The sequence below is a fragment of the Osmia lignaria genome, chromosome 15, assembly GCF_051020975.1.
Source record: "Osmia lignaria lignaria isolate PbOS001 chromosome 15, iyOsmLign1, whole genome shotgun sequence".
NCBI classification, from domain to species: domain Eukaryota; kingdom Metazoa; phylum Arthropoda; class Insecta; order Hymenoptera; family Megachilidae; genus Osmia; species Osmia lignaria.
Window position 1 is genome coordinate 2,848,338 of NC_135046.1, and position 16,237 is coordinate 2,864,574.

Below are 16,237 nucleotides of genomic sequence, written 5' to 3' on the forward strand. Positions count from 1 at the left end.
GTGCCAGATTGCGTCGCTGCCAGCCTCGACGCGGCGCACCTGTGAGAAATTACCTTAAAGCACGCAGACTGTTCCTCGAGTACCTGTCTAAGCTGGTGCACACGTGATCTTATGTACGACAGCAGGCTCTCCTTCCTCGAAAGCTATGCAAACCTATGAAACAGGATCCTTCGGAATGTCCCTTCGAGTGGAGCGTCTTGGGAACCGACCTTTATCCTTCCGACAATGAGACTACCAAGTACACTCGTAGGGGACCAAGTTTCAACAATGGCGAAAATGTTACAGTGACCCATGGAATTTAAAGCGTACGGAGAATGTTTAAGAGAATGCCATCTTAATGCTTGGTTTTAGGAAAATTGAAAATTCACTGCGTTTATCACGCTTTTGCCTTGCTTTTAGTTGGATTTCTCTTTTTTTGGAATTCGTTGGGTCAACGAAGCTTTAAATTGGCTTCTTTGTCTGTTACAAAGGCAACGATGCAACGATAAGGTTTTACAAAGGCGGGTTCGCGCTTACCCTTAACAGTATATTAGCGATATTACTGTGTCATCTTGGTGCTTGAAGCTTGCGTTACAAAATAATTGTCTCCTGTACAGAAAATAGCTTAGCAGTGAAAAATTTGTAATCATCTAGTTAGTTATTGAAAAAACAAAAAAAAATAAAATAAAATCAATATTTCACCTGTCCTCTACACCTTCCAAATATTTAATCGCGTTTATAAATATTCCGTGAGAAGAAAGGATAAAGTAGATCGAAAAATTATCCAAGGCCAGAACGTTCAATTAAAATTGATGCCCAGGTCGCAGCAACCGCCCGAAGGGAATTCGCCAAATATTCAGCTGCTAGGAGGATAGTTGGATAAAATCGATATTGGACTAGCGTGGCTAATGGTAGGTATCGCGTAACGTAGCCTGATATCGTTATTACGCTGAGATCGCTACTTTGGGCGTGGACGCAGCTTTAAACGGTGCAACCGGTCAATCCCTCTTCGAACTGACCAATTTCCATAAACGTTCCCTCGTCGTTCAATCTGTTACGCTTTTTCCAGCCTGTATTTTCACGGGCCATTGCTTTCCCTTCGAACGCTGTGATTGTCTTCCAAAAATTCGACGATCAACGAACAGTTTGTAATCATGATGGAAATTACTTCCAACAGAATCATCCGAATGAACGATAAAAACTGATAGGTAATTTATTCCTCGTAAAGGAGGATCAATCGCGTGATAGCAATGCCCTTCGTCGAATTGTAGAGTCACGACCGAAGATTTAGATGTTTCCAGAGAACGGAGGTAAACGCGATCCTAGACTGGAGGTTGACGTGTCCAGAGGAAAGTGTAATAACGACAGCATCAGCCGCGTTAACGCGATAAAAAACTTAGCCATCCGGATTGCCCGCTTTAGGCATGCAATTTCACCGGAGGAAATTACCGGCTAGACGACGGCGGTTTACAGTTTTGAGGAAACGTTGCTTCGCGTGACAACCTTCTCTCTAATCTGTCGTGCATAAATTGAAAATTATCTCCCACCCCCCAGCCAGTTCGTTTTTTCCCAGAGAAAAATTATCCACCGTTCCGGAAATTATTAGACACCAAAGATCCTCGCGATATGCTTCCCTATAGATACCAAAGATTCAATAGGTTAGAGGAATATAACAAAATCCTAATTTTGATAACCTGAATTACACAGAATATGTTACGTCCATCGAATTAAAAGCAATATTTTCGTTAAAACCATCCAGCTATGAGCCTTCAAAATACACGAATTATCACAAGTTAAACAACACGATCCGCGTATCGAGCGAATTTCCAAGTGAAATCACTGTTTACGGTCGAGTCGAGCAAACTCATAATCGAGCCGTTTGGTCGAAAAATCGGTTTGACATACACGCGTCGATACGTTTGCTGGTTTGCTAAATTCTAATTACGAGATAGCCGCTTTCCGTTTGCATCATGCTACGCCGGGCAAAAGCGTGCGACTAAAACGCCATGCGAATTCGCGAACACGCGACTGCCTTTATTCACATTTCCCACTCTATTTCTCTCGATAATCGAATGTCGTCTAGCGCAGAGTTCAATGAATATTGAAACGTCGAACACCAAAGAATCTAATCACACGTTTAAAATATAGTTCTGTTTCCAGCGAATCGAATCAAGACTGTCCTGTCCATTAAAAAACAGCCTGTACTGTTAGTACAAATTAGTGATGGGCGATACAGTATCGATATTTAACATGACGATATATTGCAGTATCGATACTTAATATATGAACATCGAAATTTTGATACAACGTATATACAGTAAGGAGAAAATTAGATTGAAAAATATTTTGTAGCAATAAGTTTCACTTATATGTTTATTTATATGTAGAACGTATGCAATATTGATCTCAATGTATAGTAATGCATAAGTTAATAAATAGTTATGTAAACGTAAATTAGATATAGGTAAGCTGTTAACAGAAGATCTGTATATAGATTCTAAATAATCCTCGTAATGGATGCACGTCCAAAAAAATAAAAATATTAAATATAATAATATTATAAAAGAAATATTTGAATAAATAGTCTATTTTTTACTGAACTTCACTTCTAATTTAATTATACGTATTGATATCAATAATATCACTATTTTATTCCCAATTGATGTATATCGATACTTTGGCCATCGATACTTATCGATACCAAATATCAATCCAATACAGAAATATGCCCATCACTAGCGCAAATACAGAAATTTCGAAAGGCAAAATCAACATTTCCGCGCAGACTTTTTCCCCCCACTTTCGTGTCCTGGATCCGCGTCTTCAAAGCGACGTTCAAATCGATACACCGTGCAGTATCTGTGACCGGGTAGGAACGAATTTTGTAAGCGTGTTCCAATCGTTTGATCAAGCGAATCCACACTCGATACGTCAGCACAAAAGAGATCTGCTTCCGTTACGGGGTGGCACGATCACGGAATCCAAGATAGAAATGTGTGCCGTGCGTACTTTAATCCTTTCACTCTGACGTTTGTCGTACATAATGATTTGCAAGTTGATTGTTACTGAAGTTACAATTATAAATAACGTATTTCACCGATATTTCGAGAAGGGTTCGATAACCTCACGCTGTCTGTTCTTTCCACACGAGTGGCAACGACGACCGATTTCGCGATCGAAGACCACGTGACATCCGGTACCACGCTACCTCAGCCCGCCACCTTTTATACTCTCCACGATGCTTTTATATTTCTCAACAATAATCGAGTGTCGTCGGTCGCGCCGTTCTATTGGATCGGAGCCAGTCTTCTCGAGGTGTGCCGCGCAAATTGCGTCCGCTCGACCGCGCCAAATTGACCAAGAACCAAAGGCGAGAAAAAAAAGGAAAACAGAATACTATTCGTAGAAGTCTGAAAAATCGTTCGTTTCCGGTTCGAGCAACTGCGAAAAGTCGCGACGCGCAGATGTTCCCGATATTTTCGTTTCGTTGCTATTTTCACGAGCACCCGTACTCCAGTTAATACGACGCGATAATTATTCCACTGTGTACCGGTAATTGCTGCAATCAGTAGCCGTCGATCCCCCCCCAAAACGCTTGCGATACGAATTTTTGTTCTCGTTTCTCTCGTCACAATGATTGCCCATCAATTCATTGAGACACGTTTTAAACAACGATTGAGTTATTAGGTTTCTGCATATAAAATGGTCGATTTTGAAACGTGGAAAGTGGAGCGAAATTTCAGGACACACAATTATGGCGAAATGGCGCTCATGATATATCAATTTGAAGCTTAAAGTTTAATGAAAATCATTGTACGAACGGTCAGAAGTTACCACCGCGTTAAGAGTTGAAATATAATTATAAAAAACCCATCGCTACCCACAAAAACGGGACGAAAGAAGCTAAGATGAAAAACGGAACTAGAAGATCAGCAAGCCGAGGAGAAACGATCTCCCAAGGGTGTAGGGTTAGCTGCCATAAAACCAAAAAAAAAAAGCAGCAGAGCGACAGGATCTTTTTTTTACTAGCCATAAAACAGCGATTCGGTGGTTCGTTGTTGATGGAATCATAGAGGGAAATATCTAAATCCGTGTAACCGCGACTTTGTAGCGTCTGTTTTCATCTTCGAGCTGACGATCAGGGGGGTGGTTGAAAAAAAGGTAGGCGGACGAGGAGGAAGGCGAGATCGGAATACGAAGTGTCGAAGGGAATAGCGGTTCCGGAAGAGAAGGCAGAGATAAGCGAACGATCGAGTGACAGAGGCGACTAGCAGATCCCGATGGAGGAGAGGAAGATCGCAGAAGGGAACTGAGCGCCTGCGCCCTCGGCTATACCGAGTTTCTGCGTACGTTTCCGTCAGTCGGGTCTTCAACTCCGGGCCGCGAACAACCGGCCATCGGACCGCGTTATTTCAAACTCGCGGAAACACCCTCTCGATAATCGTATCCGTTCCACGCAATCTCCAACGCACCGAGCTTTACCACAGTGCAACTTTCATCCGCTTCACTGACTCTTTACAGAGCGCGGATTTTTCTTTCCGCTTGATTTTCTAAGATAAAACTTTGAAAGTTACGGGAAACTTTGCCCGCACGCGTTGACCGAGATTTTTCCGTCGTGCTACTTTACGAGGTACGCAGCTGCGCCAAGTTACAAAGGGAAATTTTTAAGGGACGCGATATTCTTCCCCCGGTGGTCTAATTGGATGATTAATTAACACGAACGAGAAATATGTTTCGGTCGGTTCGAAATAATTGGAACAGTTATAGTATTTCATTTTTTTTAATTTAACACCTTACTCAGTGAATTGTAAACGATCTTTTCATCGCTTTACTCGGGAAGCTAAAGAGGAACGATATATATAGACTTTATTCCATCTACGTGAAAGTAATTAAAACGGAGAAGTAAAAAAGTTGAGAACAAAGGACTCTTCGCACGCTTTGTTCTCTTAGAATTTACTACTTTATTTAAAAGAAACAACGATCTTATTGCATTCGAGTTTCTCGTATTAAAAATTGAAATTCATAAATAAAATCAAAGATCATCGAATTTGACCAGCAACTATCCGGACATTTTTGGTCATCCGCGTGAAGGAGGATCAAAGGGCGTGATCGTTAACGTCGTTAGCGCTAATTAATCATCGACAAAGAGATAAATATCCGCATATCAGGCTGATAACCGGTGGCGCGAGCGTGTGGCCGTGTCTGCCGATAATTATGAACAGGCCAACTCATTAGTCGCAGTCGACGTTAACGGCCTCGTTGTGATCGCATTCCTCTTACCTGTTCAATTGTTAATCAGATTCACGCACGGTAAACGAAAGAACACGGATTACCTTCGTGTAATTTCTCTTCCAAAGTAAATTAGATTTCCTCGATCTTCCTCGGTACTTTCTAACTTAAAATCTTACTTAGCGCGGATGAAATAAAGTGTACCACTTTATACCTTGATGGTAATTCAAATTGGTACAAGTAATCTATATTATCGCATTATCATTTTGATTGAGTTAGAAATGAAAGTTGCGCGTCGACCGCCACAGTAGAAATGTCCATGAATCGTCAGACGCGCTATAATTTAGATTACTCGTATAATGTGGACGAAGGGACTCTAAACTCATCAACTTAAACACCTTGAAATTCTCAAGCATTTCTTCCTTCCTGAATTACAGTAAACCCGTGTCAAACCTCGTCGAACATTGAATTCATCCACCACGAATTACTGGACATTTCGAGGAACTCAATCGAACATCAAATTCATGGTGAGCCAGTGGTAGGTGGAGCGGAGCAACGGGTTGCGTAATTAATCGCGCGACTTAATCGAGTGCCGAATTAATTTCGACAGATTTACGAGCGTTTCGTAACAGTGGGTCACGATACCGCGTTCAGGATCATGAGGTATCGGAAGGAGATGACCAGAGGAGTCTGAGAAACGAGAAAAACCGCACGAGAGCAGCGTGGTTCGTTCAATCGGAAAAAGGATCGGAGCAAAACGAGCTTTTCACGCTCGACACGCTTCTCCAAACTAATTAATCTTGCGTTTGCAACCCTTTCGCGGAGTCGTTACGTTCAACGACGCCCGAGCAGCAAACGTTTCGAAACAAAATCGAGGAAAGGAAAGATAACGAGCCGGTGGCTTCTCGAGTCGGATTACTTGGACGAAGAGAGAGATTCGACGTAATTAGCAAACAGTTAGCCAAGTGTTTCCACGGCAATGGTTCGATTTCCTTCGAGCTACTCGTCAAAGAAGCCCTGATCAAAAGGCCAGTTTAATCGCGTAGCCAGCTGTTGTGCAAATTGTAGCAACTGCGAAAAGAGCGAGGCGAACGTCGACTGGGCTGTTTGTAAGCACCTCCTTCGAGAAACATCGACGGCCCTCGCGACACTTCCTCGAAACATCGGATCGATGAGGACCAACAGTTCAGTTAGCTGCTCATTCCTGAATAACTACCAGGAATTTACAGAATAAACCCTTGGAAACACATCCGAATACCTTCTGCTGAATTCTTTTATCAGTGTAACTCGCTGGAATGAGGGTGTCACTCGAAAACACAAAAGAATTCGACGAACGCGGGTCGCGAACGTCGGCGGAACCGCTTGAAGCGAGCTGAAACTTTCCGTGAAAAAAAGAAAAAAGGTGCATCGCTATCTCGGTTGTGTCCCGACGGGGAAATTATAAACAGTCAACGTAGAAACGCGAAGATAAGGCAGGGACAAGTGCAACGTTTGTTGAAAGATAAAAGAACTGAGAAGGCACAGATATGTGGGCGACGCTGACGGAAAATAAAGTGAAATAAAGGAACGAGCAAAGTTCCTTAATGGAAAGCGGAAGGATAAGGTCGACGAGGATGACAGGAAACGTTTCGAGGGACGAACTGGTGATCTCGTTGAAAATGCGTGAAAACGTATGTTCCAGGGGTAAAAAGAGATCAGATAGGGACATGTGATCTCTGAATTGATTCGCAAATGATAATTCTATTGAAAACTGATTAGCATAGCGATAATAGACTCTCGGTAGGGTCTGATGGACGATTGAAAATCTCGCCGATTCGCTGAACGATATTTCACGGTGAAGAGGTGCGCGAGAATGAGGGGAAAGGGTGACGAGTGAGACGGAGGAAGATAGAAAGTGAACGATAAAGAGAGAAGGAAGAGAATAGTCAAGCGGAGGGACAAGAGGAAATCGTAGAATTTCGTTGCTGGAAGGGATACGTCCTGCGGGTGAACCGGTCGGACGACGGTGATGGCATGAGGACATTAGTAAGGAGAAGCTGCGGGTCCAGCGAGGAGGAGGATGAGGATGGTGGTGGGCGTGATGGTCCTTGGTCAGCTACTGACGAGGATTCTGCTCGCTGCCCATGCTGGAGATCGACTCGCGGCAGCTCGCAGGATACTCAGAGATGTGCCACTGATAGACGGGTAAGTGAAACCGAGTTCAACTGAACCTCAAGAGTGGAATTGATCGTTTGAGTGCCGCGGATTGATTGCGCGTTTGTACAGGGTGTTCCATTTTAATTCATCGAAACAATCATCTTTTGAATCACTCTAAAAGCCTTTTGTTAAATGGAGACGAGTTCGAGATATCACAATGAACTTCGTTTTTTGCCTTCGTTAATTAGATAACACTTTTATATAATTCGGAGTGATGAAACAACTAAGAAACATTGATAATTGTCGCGTAATGTTTGAACATTGTTACCAGCAAACGAGTAAAAATCTCTGTGTATAATTTAGAGAAACTGTTCCACCCCCCGTGTAGCTAGGGTTCTTGAATTTTTGGCGAACGTCCGTAAAATTGTTGAAATTTTAATGAATAACTGAAAAGTCCAGTGTAATCGTTAACTGGAGTGCCGTTGAAGCTGTAGAACCGCAAGGCACGAATTTATAGCCAGAACGAACAATGTCGTCGTAACGACGAGCATGAACGGACGTCCTATAGCGGAGCGTGCCTCTAATTACACCGGAATTAAACCTGAAAGGAATGTCCCTCGTGTCCGACTCGCGATCGACCGTGGAACGATTCGAGAACCGGGCTTTTTCGACGCCCACCCCGTCCAACTGGCAACAAACTTTCCCTACCCCACGTACAACCCCTTTCCGCTTCGTAACATTCGTCAACGCTTACTCGCGATATCGAATCCTTGCCGGGCATAACCAGTAAATGCACGAAATTTCTTTCGACATTGTCAAACTTTCCCAGTGAAATTTTATACTGTATCGAATTTATAAAACTAGGATACCGACTAAGGTACTCCTTCGGCAATCGCTTTCTTATCCTTCATCGCGATAGAGAAAGAAGGCCGGTACGACTCGATTGAACGTAACTCGAGAGTCGCGCATTTTCTCCGAGATAATGAGAAAGTTTCACGAGCGCGGGAAAGAAAAGACGTTAATGGAGGAGGGAGAATTAAGCGGACGAAAAAGAAAAAAAGAAAAGGAATTGAAACGGGAAAACTAAAAGAGAGAAATAGAAGCAAGATAGAATTTAGCTGGAGGATAGCTGGTGACTATTGGTCCAGGGCTTTCTCGGGTTACTGCAGGGTGGATTCGAATTTCCGGATCCACCCCTACCCGCCCTGTTCGCGGAACATGCCCGTGTGTCTCCTCTTTTGGCTACTTCCGTTTGTACACGTTCCACGATACGTCCGGTTGCTAGGTGGTTCGTGTGTATCGTCGGTGAACGGTCGTATCGATGTCTGGCCAAATAACCTGTCGGATCGAAAGGCAACAATGGCCCTTGTCGTTAGGAAACTTCATTCTTCCCATGGGACGAGGAAAAGATCGAGATCTGGTTAAGTTTTTCTTTCGTTCGATAGCTGATCGCATAGCAAACGTTCCAGCAATTACAACGAGATAAAAATTCCCTCGAGATATTTTGCATTTAAATAGGGGACATTTAGTGTTAGTTGTACGACATCTCTTTCGAAACTATCACCTGATACAGGGAGCGAAGCGATTGATTTGTAGTAAAAGTAACTTTAACAGAATTAGGACACAATATAGCAATTAAAAGTAGTGTTTAATTGTTGATAATGTGGCGTGTAAAAAGTAACAGTGAAGAGAAATTTAGTTTAGTTAGCATAGAGAAAGTAGACTTCTGTATTTATCTTTTTTCTTCTCAAGACAAAACAAAAGAAAACAACCCGAATTTTATTTATTATAAACAACCGCGTAATTCGATTTCTCTCATAGACTTAACATGGATATCGGTTTCTGTGACCATTCTTCAAGGATTCCACCGATCTCTGATTTTATCCTATATAAACACTCACAGTGACCACTGTGATCGGCTTGCAAAGAATGGTCAAAATTGATAATTTAGATTTTGAGTTAAAAACTCACAAAAATCCCGATCAGTTGTTTAATAGCGGAGCTTCCCTTCAAAAAAAAAAAAAGAAGAGCCACGTTATACCGGTAGTGTGAATCGTATACAAATTTTATGACATAATAATTACTCTCATAAAACAGTGTGTATTTACACAGAGGGATTACGTGGTTGTGTTAAATATGCATACACTGACGGTCCATTGGGAGCAACTTTAAGACAAAATTAGTGCAGTTCGTGGAAAATCACCTCAGGTTGTAATTTTAGCAGGAAGTGCACCAGCTTCGTATTAATGATGTCGTAATTATGTTTCTTGTTAAACTTAATACCACTGTTAGGGTATTTTTGCGAACTGTAACGTGCTCAGGAACCTAACGAAGCCTTTGTAAATTGGATACGTGTTCATTTACTTTAACACTGACTTAAATGAACTCACCCCCCAGTCAGCACCACTGTCCCTAGTCACATAAGAAAAATAAGCCAGCCATTGGCGATAAAAACGAGAACGAGCCTATTGTTACTTCAAATTACAGCCTCTGCTGTCCTGTATCTCGATCGTGGACCTTTTCACCTCTTTCGGTGGCGATAGCCATTCTAGAAGTCCTCGAAGGTATCGTTGCGAAAGGGTAGAGCGAAGGTGAAAGAGGAACGCGAGCGATTTCGTCGATTGTCGACGAGCCGAAGGCGATTCGTTACCGATAACGAGTGAAAGCCTCGTCGAGCCTATTGTGCGCGGTATAATAGTTTGCATTTTTCTCCCTCGACAACCGGTACGAGAGGGGCAGGGAGAGAGGGAGGACGGTGGCGATGCTTCGAGAGGGTTGAAGAGCTTACGTAACAATCGTGCGATGAGCGTCGCCGTGTTGTTCGTGAGATCGTAAAAATGGATGAATCTGGTTCGATGAAATTTCCAGACTGGCCAATCCGTGCATCGCGGGCTACGAAGTGTATTCGCTAGGAACACGTGCGAAAACAAAAAGCAATCGTTCACGGATTGCGCTTTATTTAAAAAAAGAAACACGGACCCCGAGATAACAGCGCGACCATTCGGTTCACGCTCTTTCAATCCTCAATTGGAAAAACAAAACAGCATTTTCATCAACGTGTTATTATTGCGATGCTTCGTTGTTGAAAATATCCCGTTGAAAGCTGAAAAACCAGCGAACGAAAATCTACCCACAATTATTGTTATTTACCTGTTACGGCTGTTAAATTAACGTCAACCGAAAGCATTTTATAGAAAAAGCGGGAATATTCTTCCGCCAAGCTGATAATCCGCGTCGGACACCGGCCTCTAATTATTATCACTGCTCAACGGGATCTGTTCGTAGCGTTGATTGCCGCGTGGAAATATTTAATTACCTGAATCGTGCCCGGCTACGAAATTCCAAAGAGTATCCTTAACGGGTCGAGGAGAATTCTTTTCCACTTGTCGTGATTCTTTTCAAATGTTTTCCCAGAGAGGATGAAAAAGGAAAGAAAGGAAAGTAGGAAGCACCGAGCAACTTTCGGCTGTTTCTTCAACTTGACCAAAATACCGGCGAGATTTTAGTCAGAGTTTTAAAAGTTCACATTTCAGAAACTTTGATTCTTTTCAGACAACACGCGAATGAAATAACAGAAAAAGATGCGTAAACATGAAAATTGATGTAACTCGAAGTTAAAGTAGAAAGTAAATGGTCTACTTGTCGTAACGACCAAAAAAACATGGCACGATAAAAAAAAAAAAACACTTGGTCCCTTGATAGAAATCTTTTTACCCTGTTTAGCGGCCTCGCGTTTAACAACGTTGAAGGTTCTTTCCCTCGTTCTCCCATCAACGAGCACCCTCCCGAGCACGTTTCTTTCTACAAATCCGAATTCTAATGGGCGCCGGAATTCCAGCCGGTTCGACAACCCTCGGAGCAACAAGTTTCCAAGCTTAAATCATCAAACAAGTTCGGGAGAAGATCAGAAAGGGTGAGAGTCGAGGGATAATGCAGCGTGCACGCGTGAGGGCTATTCGTAGGACATTATCATTGTTTGCAGGGCTTAGAATAGGGGAACGAGTTGAAAGTTACTAACGCGTCGCGTCACATCCGCTTGGCGGCGCATAAATATCTAAGCACGCGGGCAACGTTCGCATAGAACAGCGTGTGCAAGTAGCGTCCACGATGATGCTTCAGGCTTAAAAGCAGAAAAGGAGATTTAGGCCGTCGCCGAGTACGCCAAGTGAACGCAGAACCGAGGAAAGTGGATAAAGACACGCGTCTAACGCTCTTCTCTTCCACGATCTATTATAATCTATCATTTTTCTATTCATCTTTTTATTTATCCTATAATTTTATACGATTAACGTACGATGAAAAATAGATAATCGAAAGATGGGTAAAATAGGGGATACGAAAGCTCGTTATACCGTCTTTGGCATGCAGTGTCTTCGATAGCTTCGAGTGTATTCGACGTGGCTCGTAACCGTATCCGAAAAGAATGTGGCCTACGAGGCAATGATAACGATCGCAATAGCAGTAGAGAAGGATTATGGAAAGCACGGGACGTGAAATTGCTCGACGTACGATTATTGCAGTCTTCCTATAGAAAACCGCTACTATCTTCTCCAATTTTCCCGGATGCTTCGTTAAAAGTGCGCCGCGGTAGAAATCGACGGTTTCGATATTCGATTTTTTCCCCGAAAATAAAAGCAGCAAGCTGCCGCTATAAAATTCTTTTATCCGCCGTAACGAGACTCGACGGTGTCGTTCTATTTCAAACATTTCCCACGGATCAAAGATCGACGGATATTCCTGATTTCACGCGTGTTTCGTCAGAACGGAAAATTATTCGTTAAAAGCGATCGTTCTAGTTTAACAGCTGAACTCTCGTACGTACGTGACCCGCGCCAGGAACGATTTCGTTCTCTTCGTTTCCTTTCGAGGAACCATCGAAGCTCGATTTACCTCAAGATACCTTCGATGCACTTCAAATAATTCGTGCATCGATTCGAAACGATTTTCTTTCCTAGGTACTTCTGTTCAACGCTCCCGGTTTCCATCGACTGGAAGATTAACCCGCTCGCTGCCGAAACCAATTTAATTCGGTCAAATAATAATTAACGATAGAATAGTTCTGAATACAAACTAAGGTACCGTGACTAGACACGACTATTTCTATTTCTACCGAGTGAAGTGTTCTTTCTCGTAGGAGGAAAAAGGAAAAATTAAAATGGATATCGAAAAAGGGGAAACAACGTTGGAGAAGTTGAAGCGGTAAGAAGCACTACTGTCTGGGGAATGATGAGACAGTGTTGGGGATTGTTTTTACGAGCGACGAAAGCCTGCCAAGTCTATCGACGAAGCTATTTCCAGCCACCCTCCCTGTCTTCTTCGATTCGAAACAATGACTTCCTTTTTCCTCCACACTCTTTCGCCCTTCCATAGTAAAGAGATCCGCAAGAATACTCATCGATGGACGTTCCTTTCCCTTAATATCCTGATTGATTAATCGCGAGAATGTAGGAAACAGCTTATCCATTTTACTTATGAAGAAACGCGCAAATATGTAATAAAAAAGAATAACCTTTGATATTATATGTATACAGTTGGTGATCATATTATTATGAACAGTTCGAAATTACCATTTATTTGAAGTTTGATCGGAAATAGAATTAAAAATACACTTAAAATGGTATTCCTTTTTATTGCAAAACTTACTGTTATATTTTTATTATTATAATATTGCTATATTTTACAATTTAAAACACATATAATATTAATATTTGGTCACGCCGCCCTTGGCATCTATAATTGCCTGAATATCTCGGCGTGCTTTCCATATTTTTTCGACAATTTTCTAGCATTTCTGGATCCGTAATGCCATACGAATATAATTTTCTCAATCAGTTATTGCTTGTTAATTATAGTTTCTGATGCAATGCGATGCTTTAATAATTCCCATAGATTTTCTATTGGGTTCATATCTGGAGAGTTTGCCACGGTAAAACTTGAATTTTTTTATTAGTAAGGCAGGCTGTTACGGTTTTTGCCGGAACGGGTATATTTCACTTTTATGAAATACATAATAGCATCGGAAACATAAAATATGTAAGTTTTCCATCTGTTCATAATAATTTGATCACCCACTGTAGTTCTCGATTAATTTCGTTCAGTTAGCTAGCGGCTATGTCTGCCAGGTCGTCTGGGAGAATCGGGGTTAAAGGTGGTGCAACCACCGTACCAGACGCCTTTCCACGATAACGTTTATCTTGGAAATACAAGCGTATGCTTTTGGCCCCTCGTTAATTCCAGCTGTCTAATAAAGTCCAATGAAGTTTAAAATTTAATGCGCCATCTCGTTTTTCTTCCCTTCCTATAACCTACGAGTTTCTATTTGAGCAAACGACCGGTGATACGTTAGAAGATTATCCAGCTGGATAATTAACAGGTTGATATATCGTAATAATAATCATTTGGAAAACAACGATTCAATTTATCTCAGCTTATCCATCGAAATTAGTTGAACCTCGATAGGCAGCGAAAGAACAAATGAGGGGATCGAATTGAGATTATTATAAAATAATCTTAGCTTAAAATAATCTTGGGGGGGCAGAGAGTGGAATGGGTATTGTATCGAGCGCAAGGGAGTAAAGAAGCCGCAACTTTACGTCGTAAAGTCTGTAGAAAATTTCTCGGCACACAGCATTGTCGCTCTTTCTTTTCACGTCGTTCTAATTAATTTTATTAACGAACGCTGAAACCATCGGCCGTCGCGCAACTTTCGCGGCTACCAACGGACGTTCGTTAACGGGCCGCGAGGTGAACGAATGGAAAAGAAGAGCCACGATAACGATCGAAGTTCCCTGGAAGTCTGCGCTTTAGGAATCTTCGCCATTGTACCGTGTACACGTTGCGGAAGAAAAAGAAAGAGGAAGAACAGAGAGGGGCAGACGAATTATTAGCACCGTCCAGTGGTTCCATTTGTTAGGAAAATGGAGATTCTAAAGAATCGGTCACCACGAGATCATGTTATACTGATCCTCGTTATCGAACCACTTCGTGGTATGTGTACATACCACCCCTGTCCACGACAGGATATTATCTTTAGCGAGATCGTCTCGACGAATGAATACCCTTTCCACCCTGGTCATTTTTAACGAATAATGCAGACAAGCGTTCGTTCTTGAAGAGAAGAACGCGACCGAACGAGTTACTTAAAATTTTCTTCAATTTATGAACACGCGAAGAAATGAAACATCCAAGAATTGAATGAATTTGATTAAATGTTTACAATTAGGGCCCCAACGAGAAATCAATTGAAAAGGAGTAAATTCGGTGCATTCTATGACCAAGAATTAAAACTGAGCAAGGAGACTATTGTTGACTGGTCAAGTTTTTGCCGTGAGGAAAGTTATATTTTTTCTAATAACCTAATCTAACCTATGTATCACCCCAAATTTTATGAACAGTTTTGGATTCGAGGGGTAAAAATACATAGAATTTACCTCTTTTCAATTGATTTCTCGTTGAGGCCCTAATTGTAGACATTTACCATAAATTTAAATAGTTGATAGAAAAGACGCGAAGCGTGCAAACGACGAGAGAGAGAGCAAAGGGTTCTTCGGCAATCTGCCGACTCACTAGCCCGAGGTAAATAACACCCTACGAGCAAGAGGTTAATTTTCGGTTATAAGCGGTTCTACGGATACGTATGCACAACCGAGACACCCTTGTACGTCTATCCCCGAAGCGTGTGCAACACGTACACGGTAAAAGCAGCCACCAACAGACAGTAACTTCCGACAGAGTTAATGTAGCTGCAACGGCGTAACTCGATTTAGCCGAGTTACGGCAAGGCGTCGATGCTGTCTTAGCGAGTCCACCTCGGGGGACTACGACTTCGAAATCGGATCATGGATCTTGGATGCTGAAACGTGACTTTAAAGCATAGGAACGTGGCTCGTAACACGATCGAACTCGCGGACGATCTGTCGGGAAAATTAGAAGACAAGGGAGTTGAAGTAAGAACTGAAATACACCGAGCGTAAAAAGTATTTGTACGTAACATTGATTTCGAACAATTTCAAATAACTTTAACTGGATTTCTTGTAATATTTTAACGATCAGGAAATTAAATATAATATCGTGAAAATTGCTTATAATAGCGAGTATTCATTTTTCACCCCCCTCGCAAAAACAATAACTCTACCATAAAAAGAAACATAAGGGACACGCGAGAGATGTAATGAAATGGGCCGTTAAACTCTGAACGTAGACTTAATGGAAGCCGCGTAATTACTGAATTATTTATGCAACGTCGCAAACGTTAATGTCTCGAGCAATTCATTTGGCAAGCTCTACCAGGTGAGATAACCCTTGCAATGTAACGCAGATGTAACGGGTAACGGCTGCGGTACACGGTGGTTTCGCTAGTCGTGCGAACTTTAATAACTTCATTGAGTCAGTGCACGCAGATAACTAGAGTAGGGGGAGGGGTCATGGGGTTTGCCAGTGGGGTGAGCTTACGAAATAAATTGTCGTGCCACGGCGCGTATTAACCCTCGGCAAGTCGGAACTATGCGAGCTGCCTTTCCGCCAAGGGGGAGAGGTAAGTTTAAAGAGGCGGTAACGAAGTTTACCGGATAGTCGCTGGATTTTACGCTGAATTAGATTTTATGATTCCGAGCAGGGTGCACGAAGCTTCTCGGAACAGTTGGATCAACGATTAATCGACGAACAAATTAACCATTTCGTTTCATTTTTTTTTTTTTTTTTTCTCATTTCGATTCGTACCGTCTGACAAGAGACATTTGGAACACCCTATATAAATTTTGACTGCAACTAATTCAATTCAAAATGGTGGTTGAACGAAAGCTAATCCTTAACGGGTTAATTGGCCGGGCTCGTTGATCGCGTCAAAGGCGTCAGCGTTTCGCGTGAATTATTTTAAACGTGGCTGTTTACACAA

The 16,237-nt window shown here is 42.1% G+C and overlaps 1 protein-coding gene and 1 long non-coding RNA gene across 4 annotated transcripts in view; one reads left to right on the forward strand and one right to left on the reverse strand.

Annotated features, from left to right (window-relative positions):
* Positions 1–16,237, reverse strand: part of LOC143306116 (uncharacterized) — a 98,655-nt gene that overhangs the window by 67,544 nt on the left and 14,874 nt on the right. The window lies entirely within an intron of this gene.
* The window catches only part of LOC117600326 (dipeptidase 1), a 59,047-nt gene continuing 47,036 nt past the window's right edge, over positions 4,227–16,237 (forward strand). Inside the window, exons 1-3 of one of the 3 annotated variants that reach the window (XM_034315630.2) lie at positions 4,227–5,429; positions 5,646–5,735; positions 5,819–7,392. In XM_034315630.2, coding sequence (XP_034171521.1) covers positions 7,268–7,392 — 125 coding nt within the window. In that variant the 5' untranslated portion in view covers positions 4,227–5,429; positions 5,646–5,735; positions 5,819–7,267. Of the gene's footprint in view, positions 5,430–5,645; positions 7,393–16,237 lie in introns of all 3 variants that reach the window. The other 2 variants (XM_034315628.2, XM_076692644.1) reach the window with 2 other exon arrangements.